This window comes from Lissotriton helveticus, chromosome 5_1, assembly GCF_964261635.1.
Source record: "Lissotriton helveticus chromosome 5_1, aLisHel1.1, whole genome shotgun sequence".
NCBI lineage: Eukaryota > Metazoa > Chordata > Amphibia > Caudata > Salamandridae > Lissotriton > Lissotriton helveticus.
In genome coordinates, this window is record NC_136065.1 from 1053055154 (window position 1) to 1053077569 (window position 22416).

Below are 22416 nucleotides of genomic sequence, written 5' to 3' on the forward strand. Positions count from 1 at the left end.
GTCAATTTTTCGTCTGGCCTGCAATCCCCTCGAGTCTGCAACAGCGGTTTCCATACTATAGATCTCCTTAACTAAACTCCACCATTCTAAAACTATTGGTGGGTTCGTTTGGATCCATGCTCTAGCAATAATTAACCTTGCGCAAGTGATTAAGATATTCAAAAGATCTCTAAACCTTTCACCCCCATTGATACCCACACAAACATCAATATGTGAGAATGAGAAGGATTGCTCAAGCCTCTCAGAGATAACCTTAATTATTCCTTCCCAGTATTCATTAAGATGAGGGCAAGAAAAAAACATGTGGACAATATCCGCGCCACTCATATCACATTTAGGGCACTTCGTCCTGTCAGAGTAATTATTGTTCGTTGCCCATTTGAGTATCCTTTCAGGCGTGTAATATAATTGACAAACAGTTTTAAACATTTGCAGTTTTAAGCTGGAGGATTGAACTGAAGCATTAAGGCTTTCGAGAGATGTGGTAATTAGATCTGCTGGGACACTCACTGCCAGTTTCCTATTCCATTTCTCTGTTAAAGTAGTAACATCGCTGGTCCTAAGATCAGAAAAAAGCTTATAACCCAAACTTATGATGGACTTATCTACATCTCTATAAATACAGTCCCATATCTCAGATTCTGAGACTGCAGTGAGTTCTAATTTTTTCACCATACAATCTCTAATCTGATAGTATTTAAACCTTGCCACTTCAGGTAGATTATAGCAGAGTTTCATTTTATCAAATGCCATAAAGCCATGATGGTCATATAAATCCCCCAGCAATCTAATACCAGAGTTTAAAAACATTTGACAAGCTGGGTCATGGAAAATAGTAGGGAAACCGGGATTGCCCCATAAAGGTGTTTTACTATGAAAAAGAGAGGTATTGCATTTAGCCATAATAGATCGCCAGACACTCACAGTGTCCCGTATAGTCTTAAATTTAACCCTTTTAAAATAATTGGGGTCGTTTATCCTGTACATAAACATATTAACATCTAATCCTAGTAGGAACTTATGAAAGTATAAGCATTTGTCCATAACTGTCAAACTGCAGATCCGAGTCAGAAATGCTGACCAGTAATAAAATTTAAAGTCTGGAAAAAGCAGTCCTCCTTGAGTGAAGGGGAGTTTAAGCAATAATACGGCGCGCCGAGCTTTTTTATATCCCCACACAAATTGCCAATAATACCTTCTAGTCTGATGAAGAAAGAGTTATTAACCCGTAGAGGAATTGTTCGAAACAAGTATACAAATTTAGGCAAGATTTTCATTTTTATTAAATTTATTCGACCAATCATACTGATTGGGAGTTTATGCCATTTCTTAAGTTGAATGGCGGTTTCTTTTAATAAAGGTTCATAATTTAATCCTATAATAGAATCAATGTCCGAGCAGATTTTAACACCTAGATAGGTAACTGCGTTACTTATTCCAGAAACAGGAGTAAATGATGGGTAATTCATGATGACCTGAGTTTTAGTGGCGTTAAGTCTATAACCAGAGACAGAGCCATATGTGCCTGCTTCTATTAAAATACCTTTCATGGTTTTAACAACATCTGGCGAGAAAACAGCAATATCGTCAGCATATACAGTTATATCTAATTTATCTGAGCCATTAAAAAAAGGGCAGATTAACATTTGGCGTTGTAGGGCAATTAAAAAAGGTTCTATTGCAAGAGCAAACAGCAATGGTGATAAAGGACACCCCTGCCTTGTCCCTCTTTTGATGGGAAACAGAGAAGAGCATTTCCCCATATATGAGATCTTACCCATAGGATTATCATATATTGATTGGATCCATCGTAATTGTTGTCCTTTAATACCAAATGCCTGTAGAGCTGCCCAGAGAAAACCCCACCCCACCCGGTCGAATGCTTTTTCAGCGTCTAATAAAATCATACCAAGTGGGGTGTGTTTAATCCGTGCTGCATCAAAGGCTGATATGGCCATATTAATATGCGCAGTGGTGTCGCGCTTGGGAATGAACCCATGTTGTTGAGGAGAAACAAGTTGGGACATGTATGGAGCTAGTCTAGTAGCCAATATTTTGGCAAAAATTTTTGCATCACTATTAATAAGTGAAATAGGCCTATAAGATCCCCTCTCTTGTGGTGCTTTGACTTTTTTTTAAAAGAAAATGATTTGGGTTAGATTCCAGGATCTGGGTGCTTGTTGCCCTTTACCAATAGCACTAATCACATCAGCAAATAGTGAAATTAATTCTTCAGTACAGTATTTATACAGTTCCAGAGGAATAAGATCTTCCCCTACAGCTTTGCCCATTGATAAAGATTTAATTGCGCCCCTAATTTCAAAAGGCGTGATATCGGCCTCTAATTGAGCCGATTGTTCTGGCTCTAAATTATTAACTTTGTTAACATTGATATAGTTGTTAATACAATCATCTGATATAACAGCCTCCGGGGTATAAAGGGTTTGATAGAAAGAAGCAAATTGTTGTAAAATCGACTTTGGATCGCAAAATAGTTGATTATTATCCCCTTTAATTTCTTTAATCATATTAGTAGAGCGATCTTCCGCAAATTTGTAGGCCAAAAGTTTCCCACTTCTATCTCCATTTTCGTATTGTTCTAAATGATATTTTTTAAGTTTATTAATACTATTATTCCTCAAAAGGTTTTTAATTGCGGCTTTAAGCTCAATTAGTTTGAAGTTTAATTCTTCTAGATTTGCAGCACTATTGCAGATAGCATCAGATATCTGGAGTTCAGTATCTCTAATTTCGTTTAACCTTTGCTGATTTAAAATTCGGAATTCTTTGTTTTGTCGCCAAATGTATTGCTGGGTAAATCCACGTATGCTAGCCTTACAGGAATCCCAGACTACCCATGGTAAGCTGGACTGTCTGTTAATCTCAATGAATTCTATTATATGCTCTTTAAGTTGGTTTATGAACACCGTATCAGAAAATAAGTAGCGAGGAAAGGAGAAAGAGCGAATAGTAGTCTCCTCAGTTGTTAGTGTAAATATTATAGAAATCGGGTTATGATCAGATGTAACCCTTGGATGTATATCCATTGAGCATTTGCCAAGAATCAAGTCTGAGGCCCATATCATGTCTATGCGTGAGCATACCTTGTGTGCAGCGGAGTAGAAAGTATACCCAGCTATACCAGGGTTTAAAAATCTCCATACATCTTTTAAAAGATGTATTGTTGCCAAATCCAAAATTGCAGCTCTAGTTTTCCTCATTCTTTGAAAGGCATTTTTTCTGGTAATATCCAATTTATAATTCATTATACAATTAAAATATCCTAACACAATATACTCTCCCCCCCATCCAAGTAATTCCATATTAATTTGGTCAAAAATTATAGGCTCATCTTGATTGGAAGCATAAACTCCGCATATTGTAAGTCTAAGATTTCCTAGCTTTATCTGCGCTATCGCCCATCTGCCAGCTTTATCAGTTAGAGTCTTGATTATTTCACATTTTAGTTTTTTATGTTTTAGAATCGCTACTCCCCTAATTGAAGCATTAAATTCGGTGCAAACTAGGAGATCAAATCCTAATTGTTTGATCAGTTGCTTATCTTTATAAGCAATATGAGTTTCAGTAAGAACTACTATTTGCGGGTTATACATCCTAAGTTCCTCATAGACAAGGCGACGTTTTATTTTATTGTTTAATCCTGAAACATTCCAGGTTAAACACTTTATTAAATGCATTTTAAATTATATATTTCCTTATCCATGCAGCCACTATAAACAATTATCATCAATGCCTTGTAAAGCTTCTTAGTTTTTTTGTCATTTTTGTGTCCTTTGATGCACTTTTTTCCCAAACCATTACTTCCCTTAGCCCACCCCACACTCTACTTCTACCTCCCCCCACCCCGTGTTTACCTGTGGATCCCCCCTTCCTGTTGACTGCCGTTCCCCTGGCAGTAGTGAGCGGATAGAACGCTAAACGGGTCCAGGTATATGTAATTAGTCAATGCGACACAGTGCTACACACTTTCTCATTATTTCAAATTCAATTTCAACCGAATCAAATAGGCAATCATCTGATATCAAGTGAGTAGCAACAAAACAAAAAATTATTAACATCAATATATCCAGTAAAACCAGAAAAACCAAAAAATATCACATATCCCCCCTATATGCTTAACATTAGTCTATATACTTAACATTAGTCTTTAAACTTTAACTCAATCATTTCCCATCTTTTCAGCTTTCCAAGAGATAATTGCTTTTTCGACCTCATCTACATCCAGAAAAAAATATGAGCGGCCATTTTTTATCACTTTCAGCTTTGCAGGTTCTTGCAAGTAAGCTTGAAATCCGAGATCTTTGATCGGATCTATGAATTGTTTTAGTTTCCATCTCCTTTCTAGCGACATTTTACTTAGATCTGATCTCACAAAAAAAGTAATAGACTCAATAGTAACTGGTGTATTAGGACGCGCTTTTAGTGAGATGGCTTGTCGGAGCAGATAATTACCAATATAGATCAGTATAGGTCTTGGAAATTTGCTACTCTTATCTCTCTGGAATAGGGGTAGTCGGTGCGCTCGTTGGATCTGAGAATCCCAGTCCCAGTCTGAGAGGTCTGGAAAAGCCTTTTGAAACAAGTGGGTAATGTATGCCCTCGGATCTGCCCCCTCCGTTCCTTCAGCAATACCAAAGACGCGGAGATTCTGTCTTCTATTCCTATTCTCCAAATCTTCCAATTTGACTTGCATCTGGAGTATTTGTGAGGCGTGCCTATTCAATTCAGTTTCAGAGCTTTGTGATTTTTCTTCTGTAACAACCACTCTCTGCTGCAATTCTTCTATGTCCTGTGTCACTGCCCCCAATTTACATGCCATCTCTTGTAGCGAAATTTGAGTTCTATTATTGTCTTCTCTCATTTGCTGGTAGTGGGTCTTGGCCTCTTGCTTCTGTTCATTTAGGAGGTGCAAGATTGTCTGAAAAGAAGCAGTCACTTCCCCTTGCGGTATCCATTCAGTTGGCCCAATAGAAGAGGATGAAGCAATGTCTCCCAAGTGCATTACTTGTATAGGCTCACCTACTGGAGTCCCTGATACCTCCGGAGTAGTTGCCCTAGGAGTGCCAGACATACCCTCGATTATACTGTCATTACCATTATTACCACTACTACTGCTGATATTGCTGCAGTCAATTGACACAGAAGGAGAATTATCTCCAATAAATATCAGGGTAGGTGCAGAAGAGTGTGGATGTAATTGATCCAATGTACTATCCCCAGTAGCCTTTAATCTTTCAGAAATGATGGGTTGAGTAGGACTGAGTGGGGCATCAGCTTTTTTTTTGTGTATGGACATTTTGGTTTGATCGTTTGGGCTATTATTACCCGAAAGACGCATCGCCATAGTTTTTACACCTCCCTTGGCCTGTACCCATTGTCTGATAGGGCTGTTTTCGGCAATAACCTTCAGAGCGTTTGTTTTAGTTTTGCCCGACATTTTTACCATCTTGTTCTTACTTTTGCCCTTCGATTTCTTGGAGGGTATTTTATTTTTATCTTTGATCATACTTAAGGGGGTGTTGCTCCCCTGTTCATTAACATCCACAAATTCTTCATCCGTTTCACCGACGTCTAGGTTATCATCATTTTCACCTCTTTCACTTTCTCTCACTCCCACAGCACTTCCTTTGTCTAAGGGCAAGCTAGTAGTGCTAGACGATTCAGCATAAGAGGTCTTAACATTAATATCAGTGTTGAGTGAATTCGACATTGTAGATTGAAGCTCTTGGGGCTCAGTGTGATCAGCAAAAGTGTTATTGGTGGTAGGAGTTAGGTCGCTTGCTCCTTTCTCCAATTGAGCTGTCTCTAAGGCCACTAAGTTACTAGAATCATGAGCTGTGGTAGCGTCATTTAGAAGCTGCTTCTCAGCCTCTTTTAAATTATTCTGCTCTCTTTCATTTGCAGCATTGCCTCCATTTTGACCCCCCTCAGCTGTATTACCTCTCAAATGAGGTGGGATTTTACCTCCTTCGAGTACACCATCCTGCAGTTGGCTGTCTTTCAAAGCAGTTTCAACGACACCCTCAGCTACCGTGGTGGCTCCAGCTCTTCCGCTCGCTCCATGCTGCATCTGCTGTTCGGTGCTCAGAGCCGTTTCCACGATGTTGGCAGATTTCTTACTCGCCAGAATTTCGTTTATGGCAGTAACAGACAGCGAGACTGCAGAGGTTCCTGCTCTCCCGCTCGCCGCTGTATTGCGCGTTGTCCGTACGGGAGGCTTCGGCGCCATCCTGCTGACGCTCACTCTCTCTGGCTGAGCTGTAGCCGGTGCCGAGGGGGAACGCAGACCCAACCAGCGGATCGCTGCTGGAGCCGATCCCAGTCTAATCCACACCGACAGGCTCTCCCAGCCCAGTCGAATCCGTGAGGGTTCCCGAGGCAACCGCGATGTCCCAGCTCTTTCTGCACCGGCGGAATGAAACAAGCTTTGGATGCGGCTCCCAATCAGCCGTAGTTTCCACATCAGCCTCCTTGTTCCACCGTATTACTAATGACAGCTAGAAGAGATGGCCAGAAGAGATGGCAGGAATCGGGGTTTTTTTTTAACGAGGTGAGCCGCCGGGTTATTCCGCACTGTAGCTTATATTAGTCATCTGCAGTTCTTGACGCTGTATACTGTGTCTGTGTCGGGTTATTGCCACAATATCAATTCAAACCCAGACCCGTCTCAGCGTCCTCCACTCCGGCGGTGTCAATCCGCCATCTTGTCTCCTTCGATATTTTTTTGCCTGTTTTTGTGTTGTTGTTTTTTTTTTTTTAACTCTGATGGTCTCGACGTAATCTTTTCAGCAACTCTAGCCAAATTACTCAAATGCACACACAGTCTTGTTCTGGTAAAATGCCATTTGAGGCCTCAGTGGAGGACACTTTATTAGCATAACAGGTTGACAAATGGTGAAACCTTTCACCCTGCTGGTCAATACTTCTTGAACCTCCAGGGTTATTTTACTTATGGAACCCTCTTTACATTCTTTAGGACCTTCCACAAGCAGTTTTTAAAAATGAGTTCAAATATATCAATATATGCACCCTTCTTAAGCTTGGCCTTGGTTTCATCAGACATGTCAACCCAACTGGCTCCTAGGAGACAGCAACCAACCTGTAACTTGTTAGTTGACCCCTTCCCTTGCATGTGTTATCCTTGCCCCCTGCGATGGTTGATACAGATGTGGAAGCCAAGGTTTCTGAGGTACAGGAGCCTGGGGATGGGTGGGTTTTGCACTTGATTAGTGGAGACTACCTGAAACTGTGAGGGGTCCTTGCCCACCAGTGGATGCAGTGCTGCCATTAACCTGATTCTGCTTCTTATCTGCAGACACAAGGCCATATAATCTTTTCGAGGCAGCCAATGCATCCCTTTTGGTGCTAGAGTATTGCCCCCACCCACTCCCACCTTAGACAGATAAGCAAAACATGGGCTAAGCTTGCCATCAATTCTGCATCCTTGCACTCACTTTTATTCACTTTGCTCACGCAACCTAGTCTGCGCTCCACTGCCTACTCTTCCCCAGTGACTACTGTGACTGTGCAGGCAGCAATACGCTGAGCAGTTCCTCAACAGAGTCAATTGACCCATTAATAGGGTGATAACGGTATCCCTTCCCACAACATTCCACTTGACTTGATTGGGTGGAAGAACCTGAAATGGTTAGCCCACAACTGCTAGAAAAAGACAAAAACAGGTGACTAGCAGGAGAAGCAGGTGGTTTATTAACAGGTAAAAGCAGCAAGTTCTAACAAAGTAAGATATTTTCAATCTGTGTGCTTTTCTTCCTCTTGCAGTCGGTAAATATTTGTTACAGGAAAAAAAGTGCTGGTCCCCAAATTTAAGTGCCTGTGCCCCACACCAGCAGCCACCGGCTCAAATTTAGCTCTGCATGAGACTCTTTCCATACACATCAGAGCAAGTGTATTTGAATACACTTCAATTCACGTCGTTTATCTGTTTTTGGACGGTCTTGGCAGAGTTCTGCATTGCTCCTTCATCATGCAGACTATTCTAAACATTTTATTGCATATGGTGGTGATTTAGAAGTTAAACATAGACTCTGGTTTATGCCCTGCCTAAGAAACCTAGGAGAACGTCCCTGCTTGGAGTCCTCTTTATTGAGTCTGGGAGGCTTCAACCCACCTCTGACTTGCAAAGCGGTAGCATTCTTTGTCACTTTTCTGAGGTATTAGCATGAAGAGTCAAGAGTGAATATCATGGTTCTGCTAAAAGGCTGGTACACCTACTAACAATCTTTACAGTGTATGTTGCCAGTTGCCAACAATTCCTACATCCTAGATTTGCATATTAACAAATTCAGGAAATAATGATATTTTATGATTTGAGCCGGTCACCTTACGTTTGATGTAGTTTTACATAAACATTAATATTTAAAATAACACAATTGATGCCTCTATATGGAAATACAGTGTTCATTTAAATATATCTATTGAGTTGTTTTTTTTCAAAGTTTTATTTACTTCACACAAACTTTGTCAGTGGGGCATTTTCACGTTCTACTGATGTTCCTGCGCCAGTTCTCTTGTTTACGTACAAAACACACTCTTTGGGTGTGCCTTACGCATCTTCAGAAAGGAGTCACTTCCTCTCCCTGTAAGCCATGGCAGGTCTCAGGCCTTATGAACTAGATCTCTCCGTCAAGGAAAATAGTCCTGTGTAGTACATGGCGGTACACACCAACCTTGCCTTCATTGGGTCATACACATTTTGTGGATGCCTCTACCCTTTCTGTTGCAAGTTTTCCGTGCTAAGCACACAATCACCTTCTGAGCACGGAAGAGGGCCCTTTGTTATATTACGCTATGCTGCCTAGGGGTTAGGGGCTCTCTAACAAAATGGCGTCTTGGAGCCAATCAAGTTGATCTGAACCCTAGTGAGTGTTAGATGAGTGAAGGCTGCCTCCTGATCCATTATTGAGACCATGCATTATCGAGAAGTGCCTTAATTGGGTCTTTCCCACATTAAGTAGGCTTCGTCCGTGGTTTAGTTCTCAGGGCTCACAAGTACAGATTTGGATTCCGGTCCTCAACCTCTCTGCCTTTCAGATTAATCCCTTTCACATGGCTCTTTCTTCTTGGCTCGAGGAGGATGCAGCGGCCGGGACCCCAGAGCCAGGATCTGCCAGGTCTGGGGCCTCTTCTGTCGCACAAGGGAAAACCGCTCACTGCTGTCACCCAGCTGTCAGAAATTAAATGTTTCCATGACCCCTCCTTTTGATCTTGGAAGATCAAAACATTATTGGATGACACAATATTTATGAGCAACATGACAAAGATCTTGCGGAGTGGATTAAAGTTGTACTGGGACAAGGGGAAGTGAAAAAGGATGAGAAAACATTTTGATAAAAGAATTCGCAATGTTTTATGTTTTTTCAGACTGTCCTGGAGCCAATTATATTTTTAAACAAAGGCTTATGATTATGACGAAGCCGTGAATTCAGACATAATATATTCTGGCAGTGCTTATACAGTGCCAGTTGTCGTAGGTGGTCGGCACTGGCATTCATTTTTATAAACTGGGATTCAACCATCCGTCTCTGATCAAGAACAATTAGAGAAAGGTAGAACAGGGAGGAAGAGGAGCAGAATAATGGGGAGACAGTGAAAAGTGAAGAAACAGTGATGAAAAAGAAACTATCAGAGTGTGAAGAAGAGACAGGAAGTGTACAGTGGTGGAGGAAAGAGTTACGAAGTGGAATCAAAACTAGGCAGCCTTGGTATTTGGTAGCCCGTCATTCAGCAATGCCAGCAACGGGCCCTTAAGAAGAAAATTGGACGCCTGCATTTATGTTTTATATTTTTATTTCTTGCTACCACATTCACTATCTGCCTCAATATCATCAGATTGTCTTTAGGTCCCTTTTCTAGCCTGGAGGTTTATTTTGATATCTCCACTCTGGCCCACCTCTGGCGTGTAATACCACTGGGCAGGACTATGCTGTAGTGTAGGTACCATATCACCATAGTGCAGTAACGTATTGCAATGTATCCTGCTAAAATAATGGAAGAACCAATACACATTCTTCCATTACTTGTTGGTAAACTGGTTCTTTTTTAAGGGGAGCGTTTGTTTTATAGTCCCTAATGCTTTGTTGTCGAATTGCATCCTTGTGTATCTTTCCAGGCTGTGCTACAGTTTTCTTGGTTGTGCAGAGCATGGGGTAGTCCTCCGCAAGGCAGACAAGGCTGCTGTTGAGGCAGTAGCTCTTGCCCGACCGGGAGAGAAGACTCATAGCTCAAAAGTTGCCAAGTTAAGAGATGACTAATGTGACCACTGCAGCACCATTCGTTCAATGCTGATGAGAGGGTGAAGGGTGGGCAGTTAACACTGGCTTTTTGCACAACTGCTGTGCCTCTGATGAGAGGAGAGGTTGCTGTCAGCCAATGCTGATACTCAGAAGGCATATTTCACAATGATAAAGGTTTCATTCATGAAATCTCAAACCATGACATTAAAGCCCGATCTTGAGTTAACCTCTTGCATATGCAGCACACCGCATGTGACTGAGGCAGGCTTTTCTGGTTCCCTGAAGGCCGATCACCCCTTTGCATGAATGGATGAAGTAACAATGTTCCTGTAATATGCTCTCTCGTGGAGGTTGGTGGCAATACTTTGTTTCTTTCCAAGGTCCGGACCAGCAGCACGTGGTAGTCTTCCATCCTTGGTGGCATTACCCAGAGACAATTCTGAGTTTAGTTTTTCTAGACTTCTGTTCATTTATTCAACATGAGCGCAAACATCTCATATGAAGTTATAATTCAATACATGCAAACCCTCCTTATACAATCTAACAATGTATTCCATGCAGTGGGTTATTTTGACCACATACCTGAATAAAGAGAAAAAAAGATGGTGGTGTGAAACAGATTCAGATAGGTAGTATGATAGCTCAAAAGACAGATCTGTGTGCTATCTCTAAGCTGCAGGTTTAAATCTTGTCTAGGTCAACTTTTCATCCTTAACATGGGTACCTATAACAGCTTATCTTAAGCGACACTGGCTGTGATGGTGGTATGCATTTTTAACAGACTATCAGCCTGATTCATGTAGCCAATAGCGCTCGCAAAAGGGCCAGATTCTGAGAATCTGGCCCTTTGCGAGTGCGATTTTTGCATTTGGTATTCATGATCCCAAATGCAAAAATCGCTATTTAAGAATTAGCAAATATGCGAGGAATAGCATTTAAGGAATCTCTATTAGAGATTCCTTAAATGCTATTCATGACACATCAGGAAATTGCGATTTAGCACTTTTGGGGCCGCTATTTACCGAGAGGTCAGACCTCTCGGTAAATAGCAAAAACTCAGAGAAATGCTTTTAAAAACATTTTTCTAAGTTGCATGTTGCACACACACATGTCCTTTGGACATGTGTGTGCGCAACACCTGTTCAAATGTGCTTTTTAGGGGTGCTACAGGGTGTCCTTTGGACACCCCTGGCACCCTTAAAATCGCTATCTTATTTGCGAGTAGCAAATTGCTACTCGCAAATAAGGGATACTCCCCATTCATTCCTATGGGCCTCTTGGCCCATAGGAATGAATGGGGAGTTTTTGCGAGTAGCAAATTGCTACTCGCAAATAAAGAACATGTAGGAATCGCTATTTAATCAGCAATTCCTACATGAATGCCGTTTTGCGTGTCCTCAATAGCGAGTCGCTATGATTCGCTATTAGGGCCACGCAAAACGGCCTGTACATGAATCAGGCTGTAAGCTCTTTGTCTTCTCTGGCAACAGAACCATTTTGGTGGAAGTAGATCTACATTTCAGGCTTGATTATAGAAACACACTTTACAATTGTCTGCCATGCACCCTGCTATAGCTAGTGCAAATTAATGATACAACCGATCTGGTCTGTTGTCTGAAAAGGACTATTGCCAACCAGGAGGTCTTACTACTAGCAGACTGTATTAGAAGCTCTTTCTCAGAATTGCCTGTTTGCTTTTTCAAATGCCAGTAAACTGTGGTTTCAACTTATGTTACATCCAAAATGACTCAAAGCAAAACTAAATGACACTTACAATTGCTGAACTGTGAATTATAGACTTTAATCTGGAGATAGTAGACGTCTCTTGTTCCAGATTGGAAAAACCGAGATCTCACTTCTTCAAGAGATTTGAATTACATTGTCATTCTTGTACACCAGGTGTAAATCAGATTTCTTCTGATTTAGCGCATTTCTCAATTAACAATAGTGCCAACAGACCAGCACCATAATTAAGTATGCTAAATGCATGAAGTAATTTACTCATGCTGCTGTGAAACAGACTGTAACTTGGTTACCGCAATGAGATGACTGCGTAAATAAGGTGATCAGTAGCATAATGAAGTTAAAGGGCCCAACATCAACAGGAAACTGACTCCCTTGACTAAAACTCAGAACCATGCCCTGCTGGATCCAGAGGAACAGGTTTCATGCAACAGCAGGTCTGAATTCAAACTGGAATTCCTCCAGAATACTGATTGCATTGAAAAGCCTCTTGCTTGTACAGTGCCTCTCCTTAAAGAAGCTTTACAGTGAAGGAGAGTCTGTAGATAGGATGACAGATGCCCAGTTACTCAGCAATAAAGCTTGGTTTTGTATTATGGGGAGGAGCTACCTTGTTAGACCTGACATTCTTGGTGTGGCTTCCCCCTAACTTTTTGCCTTCAACACTCCTGTTTTTCTGACTTCATTTTTGCTGGCTGTAGGACTCTGTGCACTTTACCACTGCTAATCAGTGGCAAAGAGCGTGTTCTCTCTCCTCAAAACATGACATAATTGGCTTTTAACCTATTTGCATATTACATTTGCTTGTATGGCCCTAGTAAAATGGCACTATCTGTGCGCAGGGTCTGTAAATGAAATGCTACTTGTGGCCTGCAGCTCTGATTGTGCCACCCACTTAAGTAGCTCTTTAAGCATGCCTCAGGTGTGAGCTACAGCATCTATGACTCAAGGGGAGTCCCTCTGTGAAGCTCCAGCCTGATCACTCGCAAAGGCTACTGGATATTAGCACTGCGGCAATGCCCATTCCTACCGCCAGACCTGCTCTTCGTGCCACATCGAGACCGCCCGCGACTCTTCTCTGCTCCGCCCTGCCCCCTCCATTCTGAACAGGACTCTTGGCCCTAGACTGGGAAGATAACTTTTCAGCTGGACTAACCTGGTCTCTGTATCCAACCTGTGCTCCATCATGGTCGGGCTGAACTTGTGAATTTCTCCCGGTTTCGCACGAACATATAGCCACGAGTGTCGCTTTGGGCATTTTAGTGCTATTTTCACCTAAATCTTTAAAATTGCAGATCTCTGGTTCTACTGATTGTATTTATGTCATTTTTGTCTTGTTTTATTTATTAAGTGTTTCCATATTCTTTTAAATTGGCATTGGATTTTTCTTGTGGTATATTTTCACTTTAGTACTGTGTAAGTGCTGCATAAATACTTTACACATTGCCTCTACTTTAAGCCTGAATGCGATGTGCCAACCTACCAGACGGTTGAGTACAGGTTAATTTGGGGGTTGCTTGTGCCTCATCCAGGGAAGAACTGTGGTTGCTACTTGAGTAGGGTTTCACTCTCCCTTAACCAGTAACCCAGTTTCTCACACACCGCTTTTTGTTCATAAAGCACAACACAATCGACAGCACAGCTACATGATGCAGAATGTAAGAGATGCACCCCGGCACTCCACTGTTATATATAATATCTATTTACAACATCACTTGGTCTTCAATAAGAATCCTTTTAATTGTTTTTACAGGTGTAGACCAACAGGAAGAAAGAATAGGTCAGTTAAGAACTTAGGGCTAGATGTATGAAGGCCCTATTTTGCAATTTCCTAATTTTGAATCTTTGCGATTCGCAATTAGGAAATTGCAAAACGGAATGCATTAAAGTGTATTTAACACTTTTTGCGATTCCCAGGAGATCGTAAATGACCTACCTCATGAATATTAATGAGGTAGATCGCAATTTGTGACCCACTAGGAATCACAAACATCACAGGGATGGTGGCCTGCTGGGATCAGCAGACCACCATTTATGTGACTGCTTTTTAAGAAAGCAACTCTTTTTTTTCAAATGCAGCCCATTTTCCTTAAAGGAAAATGGGAAGCATTTAAAAAAAAAAAAAAGGATTGTTTTCTTTTCATTTTTTAGGAGCAGGTAGTGGTACCTGGGACCACTGCCTGCTCTTAAAAAATGGTTTAACTCACATTCACAAAGGGGAAGGGGTCCCTTTGAGACCCCTTCACATTTGCAAATGGGTGGTAATATGCAAATGTTTTGCGACCGCATTCACGGTCACAGAACATTAACGCATATCATTAGGATTCGCTATTTGGAAGGGATGCCCTAAACACGCCCCTTCCAAATAGCGAATCGCAAACCCATTCTGAGATTCGGTAACAGGTTACCAAATCGAAAAATTGGGTTTGCTGCAGCAGAAATGCATTTTTTGTGACCGCAAACGGGCCGATTCTGCGAATCGGCCGATTTGCGAGGAGCAAAATGCATGATGCATCTGGCCCAAAGTGATGCAGAACACCCCCAGCAGCAAATGAGAGGCTTGCGTCAAAGATATTTTTGTTAAACCAAGAGCTCTCTGTTTTTATTGAATCATGCATCTTGTTTAATGGTTTAGGATTTCCGTAAAATTAGCTGTAACATAAAATGTTTTTGTGGAATGTTATTCCTAAACAGTATTAGAAACTCAAAACAGCAAGCACGACACAGTCCAACTAGTTTTCCTGGTTAGTCAAGATCACATAACTTTATGCTGGTATGAATATTTTGGAAGTTGCAAGAGAGTGACATTGTGTTAGTCACCGCGGGGGTGTTACATCAAGGTCCCTCCTGTCCCTATTGCTCTTTACTCCAGCAGACTTAAAGCAGGCTTTTTTTTAGGGCAACTGAAATTTACTGCACTTTTAAAAGATACTCTGTTTAATAAAGCAGATTTAAATCTTTTTCAAAAATATGTCTCAAATTTTGTGTCTTTAAGAACGTGTTTGGAGACAAAATTGTCTTAAGTACGGTTGTAAAACTGTAATTAATAAAAAATGTATTTAAAATAATGTGAGGCTGTTAAAAGGTTTTCCAATTGGAAACAGATTAAACTAATTTTTTTTAATGTTCTCTCTTTGCATGTCATGCATTTCACTTAAAGTGAAAGGACTTTGATTGCATTTGAAACATACTTTTTTCAAATGGAAGAATTATAAACCATTTGCAAAGCAAACAAATCCTTTCATTTGTCCCAAAGGCCAGAGATTTGAACAGAGCCTGAATCCTCCTCTTCACATAGCAGCACCAGTTACGGTTTAAAGCACTAGCGATATAAACACACATCGCATATTACACTGATGAGCCTTGTTGTGCCTTGTGCGTCATTTGTTCACTATCTAGAGGCAACAGATAAGCTAGCTAAAGCGCCATCGTGTTCAACGTGAACAACTCTGGTGTATTATCTTAGGCTTGACCGAAATTATATCCACACCTTTCCTTCCTTTCCCTATTCTGAGAATGAATCTTTCAAAGATACATAAACCATATTTTAAGACAGTTCAATGGAGGGCTCGTTATATTTTCTATTATATATTTGATTTTATTTATAGTATTACAATACATTTTATATAAATCGTATGGTTCCCTGATGAAGCACAATGAGTCAAACATGTTCAACTCGAATCAGACCCAAACACCTCCCTAGCAAATGTAATTCAATAAATGAATGAATTAATATATTTATACAACACAACTGATGGCCAAAGGTAACCAATAATACGGAGAAGGCAAACTAAGGAATTTGATATAGCTTGAAAGCTAAATAATCAGTCTTAGTAGGCATGTCTAGTCGAAGAGTATTCCAAGATTTAGCAGCAAGATATGAAATAAATGACCCTCCAAAATCTAGAAACTTTTATTTTAGCAAGAACTTAGTCGTTGATCTGAGTTTTCTTGAGGATTTGTAATGAGAGAATTTACACTGAAGATATGACAGACCAGTAGATTTTAAATCTGGTTCTTTTTCGACCCAGAAACCAGTGCCAGCGGAGCAGATGACATATGACTGACTCAGTTTTAGGGAGATTCAGGACGAGGCGCTCTGTTGCTTTCTGAACTGCCGATGACGTTGCAAAGTATATTGGGGGGCATCCAGATAGAGTGAGTTACAATATTCTAATCTGGATGAGTAAACCACTGAGTTAAAGTTTCGAACAGGGATCGGAATAAGAGTAAGATTTTATACAGAATGCTTAGAATGTGGAAACTTCTAGCAGCTACTTTATTAAACTGTGTGACAAACAACAGGCTACGGTCAAACATGACACCTAAACTTCTGAATAAGGGACAAGGGCAGGTGGGTTGCACGGAATACACTTGGAACTTAATGAAAATAGCATAATGATCTGACCAAGTAAGAGGGGGCTGTGAAGGAACCCAGACTTTAGTCTGGTTACAGAAGTTTGTGTCCAAAGTGTGGCCAGTTGCATGAGTTACATTCCTTACAAATTTTCTGACTTTTATATAGTGCGAACTCAACCTGAAGGTATGAGATCTTTACAGGAGCTCCAGTTGCGTTACAGATGGACACATTCATCATGTTAGGCACGGGGAGATTAAGTGATTTACCCACAATTACAGAATGTGGAGTGTCACTGCTGAGGTTCGAGCCCAGTTCCCCAGCTTCGAGGTCGACCGCTCTAGCTGCTAAGCCACATAAGAGCCTCTAGTACTTTCACAGGGTCATGGTTAGGAGTATCTTCAGGGTGAAAGTTAAAATCATGAACTATGATGATGTTTGTGGAGTTAAGGGCAAAAGGTTCTGAAGAATTACCTAACTGACTATGAAAATCTCTTTTAGAGTGGAGGTGGGGCTGTATAACAAAGCTCCAGATAAAGTGGTTTTGGCTGTTGTTTGCAATGAGTACATAATGCATACGCCACATAGAATTGTGTAGTCTGATACAGTACAAGTGATAGAAGATCTACAAATATTAGCAAATGTCTACCTGGTTTGCTCTGTCAGTCTTTGTTTTTAATAGAGTAATCTTTCAGTAAGGAACCTAATATACAAGGGCCCGATGATGGACCTAACCAGGTTTCTGTGAGAAAGATGATATCCGGTTTATGGACCCCAATGAAATGAAAAATATCCAACCTGCGCTTGGGAAGGGACACGTGGGAGCACTAGGTTAGTAAGTAATTATTAAGCCACACCTATACAGGTAGAATTAGATGTATAGGCTACATCTAACAGACTGCATTCATCAAAAGATTTAGGTGTGAACAATTTTAGAAAATTTAAAGAATAGGTTAGTCTTATCTGCACAGTCTAGGGGCGAAAACCCCTGGTGCAGGGCACAGTCTGGGAGCCTTTGGCATTCCAGCAGTGTGCCTCCCATGTGCATCTTCTGCGCTACAGGTATAGTCCACCATAAGAAAAAGGCATGGCTAAGTAGATAACGTGTTCATGTCATGAGTTAAAGTATGAACATGAGGGATGGATAAATAAATAATGTAAACAGAAATCCAGCCACTTCTACCATCCAGAAAGTACTGGAAAAGGAAACCAAATTAAAAGAAGTGTGATAACAGTTAAAATAGAAACTAAATAAAATAGCTACCAAGTGATTTAAAGATGGCAACCACTATTACATGGAACCTGTCACCTCTAATCACCATTCAAGAACAGAAAAAGCTGTAAGGTTGCATTTGACAGGGAACAGTGAGGACATGTAGGAGAGCTAAATGCCTACTTTTATCCCTATCCAGTGCAGATGCACCAGTGAGAAGGCGTGGCTAACAAGATGACATGTTTGCATCACGATTTAAAGCAGTGTTTTCCAAACTGTGAGCTGGTTTTTGGTGGTTTGCAAAGTTCAAGCAATATAGACGCCTTTACATTCTTTATTTATCCTGGTACATTTGAAATGCTTCAAAGAGAGAGGACAAATGTCAGGCTATGTCTTCTGGCAAATTGGTGCTTATTTTCATGGAGATTGGTGTTTACAAATTACTCTCACTTTGCAGTCAGAGAAAAAAAGTAATTTGAATTATGTGATAATCTTTCAGAAGTTAGGAAAGCAAAAATGAAACACATTTTTAGCACTTCTTTTGTAATCCTTAAGTCTGATGGAAACAACATTTTTAATGGGATCAAAACGAATCAAGATCATGGTGATGCACAAATGATGTATATATACCGAAACCCGAGTTCCACACATTATCATTTGTGTGTAATATAGTTTTATCAGTACAACTGTATGTCTGTAAATGTAGTTGCCATCTCAAAGGACAATGTGCTATGTAAAGGACAGTGCGCTAACATGCAATTCTTAAGTTACGTAAAAAAATCACCTGTGTCATGTCCATTAAAGGTAGGTGGTTTGCAAAGTTTGTTCCTCTAAAAATTGGGTTGCAATCCAAAAATATATGGAAAGCACTGATTTAAAGTATGAAAAAGAGGGGTGGCCAAATAATGCAAACAGGAGTCCAACCACCCCTAACTTCCAGTTACTTTCAGAGACTTCTGTGAAGAAGGTGACATAAATTAGATTCAGAAACAATAGCAAATGTAAATGTCTTACTTTCACAATTTTCAGGTAAGTTCAATAGCATCATCAGTTTCTTATGGCTAATTTAATGCATGGTTTAGTATTCTAACATTAATATGTTGGTTGTTTCAGCGCCTCCATTTGGCCTTGTAAACGTTTACATGCTTGCTGAGGAAATTGTCGATTATCCTGTGTCATTGTCTTTCTAGCATTCTCATAAACCTAACAAGAGTGGGCTTTCTATAGAGTAAGAGGGGATTCTCAATAGCATTAGAAGGCATTTTCAATGAAGTTAGAGAGTGGTCTGCCCATTGTAATTCTATGTGTTGCACCTTCCTCAGTGTCACGCTGGTTTACTGTTTTTTGCAGGTCAAGTGGATTCTTCTCACTCTCAGATCTGCAGCCTCTCCACCGGATCCTGCCCAGCCATGTGCACATGCAGCAATGGCATCATAGACTGCAGAGGAAAGGGTCTCACTGCCATCCCTGCCAACCTCCCCGAAACGATGACTGAGATGTGAGTAGCAAAATGAGTGCAAATGCAGCTTTGGGTGTGGAAGAGTTAGGTTTGGGAAAAGATTTAGGTAATCAGGCCGGAAACTGGTTGATTAACCACAGTTTTGTCAGTGTTGCATTAGTTGCGAAACAGGCACTACCTAGCCGGAGGAGTTACAGAATTGCGGAAGCTGTGGGAATGGCAAAATCAGTGGCGGTTGGCAGGGAAAGGGGGTGCGAGGTGGGGGGAGGCGGGGGTAAAAAAAAAAACTATTAAAAAAACACTTACCTCTTTGGGCGAGTCTCTCCTCCACTTCCCTTCTGACGAGTCTCGGAACGAAAGCAGGAAGCACACAGCCTCCCTTAAGCCAATCACATCACTGCAATGAAGCATTGTGATTGGTCTGACCCGTGGTTCGGCGCTCAGATGGGGACTATGAGTTTGTGCATGTTCCCCACCTGGCTGTGCATTACAGCCTGGTGGGGAGCATGCAAAGTGCGCATGACTGTTTGGCCGGCTCAAGACGGCCAGTCAAACCATCACACGCACTTAGAATATGCCCACCACTCCTACCCCTCCCTAACCTAGCTCCGTAGCTAAGAAAAATCAAATGATAATAACTAGGTTATTCTCATTTTTTTTCCTTTTTTCACTGCTCTGGGGCAGTGGGGCAACGCTCCTCCACCTTAGCGGAGGAGCCACCCCTAGTCATGATGTTGTCATATTTGCTCTACAAATATTAAGAATGTTGTGACTCTACTATCCCACATGAGGAGTTCCCTGAAGTAAAGTGCCATCTAAGCATGATCTGCCCTTTTATTCCAACGGGCATTTTCCTGGTGGACTGGAGTCACTGAAGGCTAACTTTGAAAGACCTTGGCTGCTGCTGAAGCCTCTGTCCCTTTTCCTGGCTCTATTGCAGATGGCACCAATGGGGCTTCGAAAGAGAAAGCTCAGACAGGAGAGAAGAGAAGAAAAGAGAGAGAATGGGTGGGAAGAGAGCCGTTGAGTGAGGAAGGGAAAGAATTGTGCTGGTTTGAGTGTTTTTGACAGAGCTGGTTTTGATTCCCAGTCTAGCCCTGGTGCCATCATTAGTTCGGTGCCCACTAATCCACCTAGACACTTTTGTTTATCTTTTTGTGTGAAAACTGAGGCCTCTTTTCAAAAATGTTACCCACCCATCTTTAGTATCTAAAAGTACTCCTCAAAAGGTTACATCAACAAAAAGGCAGCAAGGATGCCATACAAAAAGTAAATGCTGGTCATTGGCAAAACATGGCCATGATTATGGAAAGAAGACACACAGAACACTATGGGCCTGATTCACAAACTGCTGTTTGTATGATGTTGTAGCGTACTAGAGTGATACTGCAACACTTACTACAAAACGCTATTCACAAACTGCATTTCCATAGTAACATACACTTTTATAGTAATTTACATTAATATAGTATGTCCATACCGTCATTATTTTCTCCAGAAGGCTGTTGCAGTACCAGTGGTTGGCCATGTGTAGTGCTGGACTTACTATAAAAATGTAAGCTACTACACAAAAGTAATATAATACAAAACTGCAGTTTGGGAATACCGAAAAGTAGTTCAAAAGTGTAAACCTACCCAAAAGCTTAAAATATCTTTGTAAATCATGTAGGTTAATTAACAACAAGATACCGCGTAGGATGGTAAGCGGTGATTCCAATGGCTATCTTCTTATTAACGTTGATAATAAGTGTCTCACATTGGTAGTGAAAGCAACTTGATGAGTTGGAGAAACAACCTATCATTTCTGAATATTTTCTATGGTAATAACTCAGTTTTTTGTTAGAGACTCAGAGATCAGACGCAGCTGCACTCCATGTGCCCTGTGCCTTTTTACAACTCCATGTATAATGCCTTCCAGTGGGATTAAAAGGCAGTGCTGCCTATATAACAACAGCTATTGAAAGATGGAAAGCAGGGCTGGACAGCACATGTCGAGACGCATTTCTGCTTTCGGTGCAATACTGCCTAACTAATGCACTAACTCAATAACTCATTCGCTGGCTGACGGCGTAGAATGATATTACATTCCAAAGTTGGTCCGGCAGGGCCATCTTTAACTTGTTTTATGTATTTCTCGACTTTTTGTGCATTACTTATGTGCCTAGTTACACAATCTATCTGAATAAAGATGGGTCTCTAAGTGTTGAAAGATTCATTTCAGAAAAAAAGCATTTCACAAGGAGAAGGTTAGCCACAGCTGCAGCTCATGCAGGTAAGAGCGGTGGGGCCGGGTGGGGGTGATTTCAACAGATGACAACGAGGGAAAATTAATTATTTATTTAATTTTCCCTCGTGGTCGTCTGTTGACCCCCCCCCCGTTGTCCCACCTCTCTTACCTGCAAGGGTCGTGGCTGGTTAGCCACAAGATGTTTTATGGCAGATGACAAGTTTCTACCAGACGTCAATGATGAGGGAAACTTTTTATTGTGAAAAGTGTTGTGCACTACAGTGTGATTCAGGCCCGCCGGTGAAGGCATTATGAGAGAACAAGTGCATGATGGATACGAATTAAAGCAGCAAGCAAGCCATTCTGTGCCGCACTAGGATTGTTGATGCCGTAAGCCATATCTTGTGCGAGCCTTTGAAGTGAGCCATGCTCACTGGTCATAGTTGGCCCTTCCCGAGACGAGATATTGGATTTGCGCTCCGAAGAAGCGGTTGAGGGGTGACCTGTTATAATGATGCCTCTCGTTCCAATCAAGTACGCTTCAAGGTTGTAGTTACGGATATTTGAAACCAATTTGGCTTTTGTGCATACAAATGTGAAAAGTACAGCCTCATGGAAAACGAAGCCACTTTAAATATGAATTTCATACGTTCTGAAATTATTGATTTAATTCATACATCACTCATTCCCCCATCCATTGAGCCTCTGGGGATGAACTGTAATTAAAAGGCTGTCGTTGAGCAATGTAGAATGCAGTAAAAGGTAAGACCAATAGCCCAAGCATTGTACGAATCTGCATAACATAACATAACAGGCTCATCAGAGGCAACAGCTGCAAAATAGTATAGCTACCAGGATCAGCCTACTACTCGAACCCAGAACCCTTTTATTACTACTAAAATCGCAGCTCACAACACTACACAGGTCAGACAGAGCTCCCATTACCGGTGGGAGGTCAACTCAAGGCATTGCTGAGATCTAAAATGAATTTCCTGACAGGATTCTGACCTTCATTGCTCGTTAGATCCCAACGTGGAGTACTGTCTGAATCCCAGTCTCAAGAAAACCACCACGCAACTCAAAGTACTGCCAGGATACCAGCTTGCATTTCTTCCCCAGTCCTAGCTTGATCTACTACAA

General features: G+C 41.2%; 1 protein-coding gene across 1 annotated transcript in view; it reads left to right on the top strand.

Moving 5' to 3' along the window:
- SLIT1 (slit guidance ligand 1) overlaps window positions 1-22416 on the top strand; it is an 899254-nt gene that overhangs the window by 586318 nt on the left and 290520 nt on the right. Inside the window, exon 9 of the mRNA XM_078643589.1 lies at window positions 18941-19088. Coding sequence (XP_078499715.1) covers window positions 18941-19088 — 148 coding nt within the window. The remainder of the gene's footprint in view (window positions 1-18940; window positions 19089-22416) is intronic.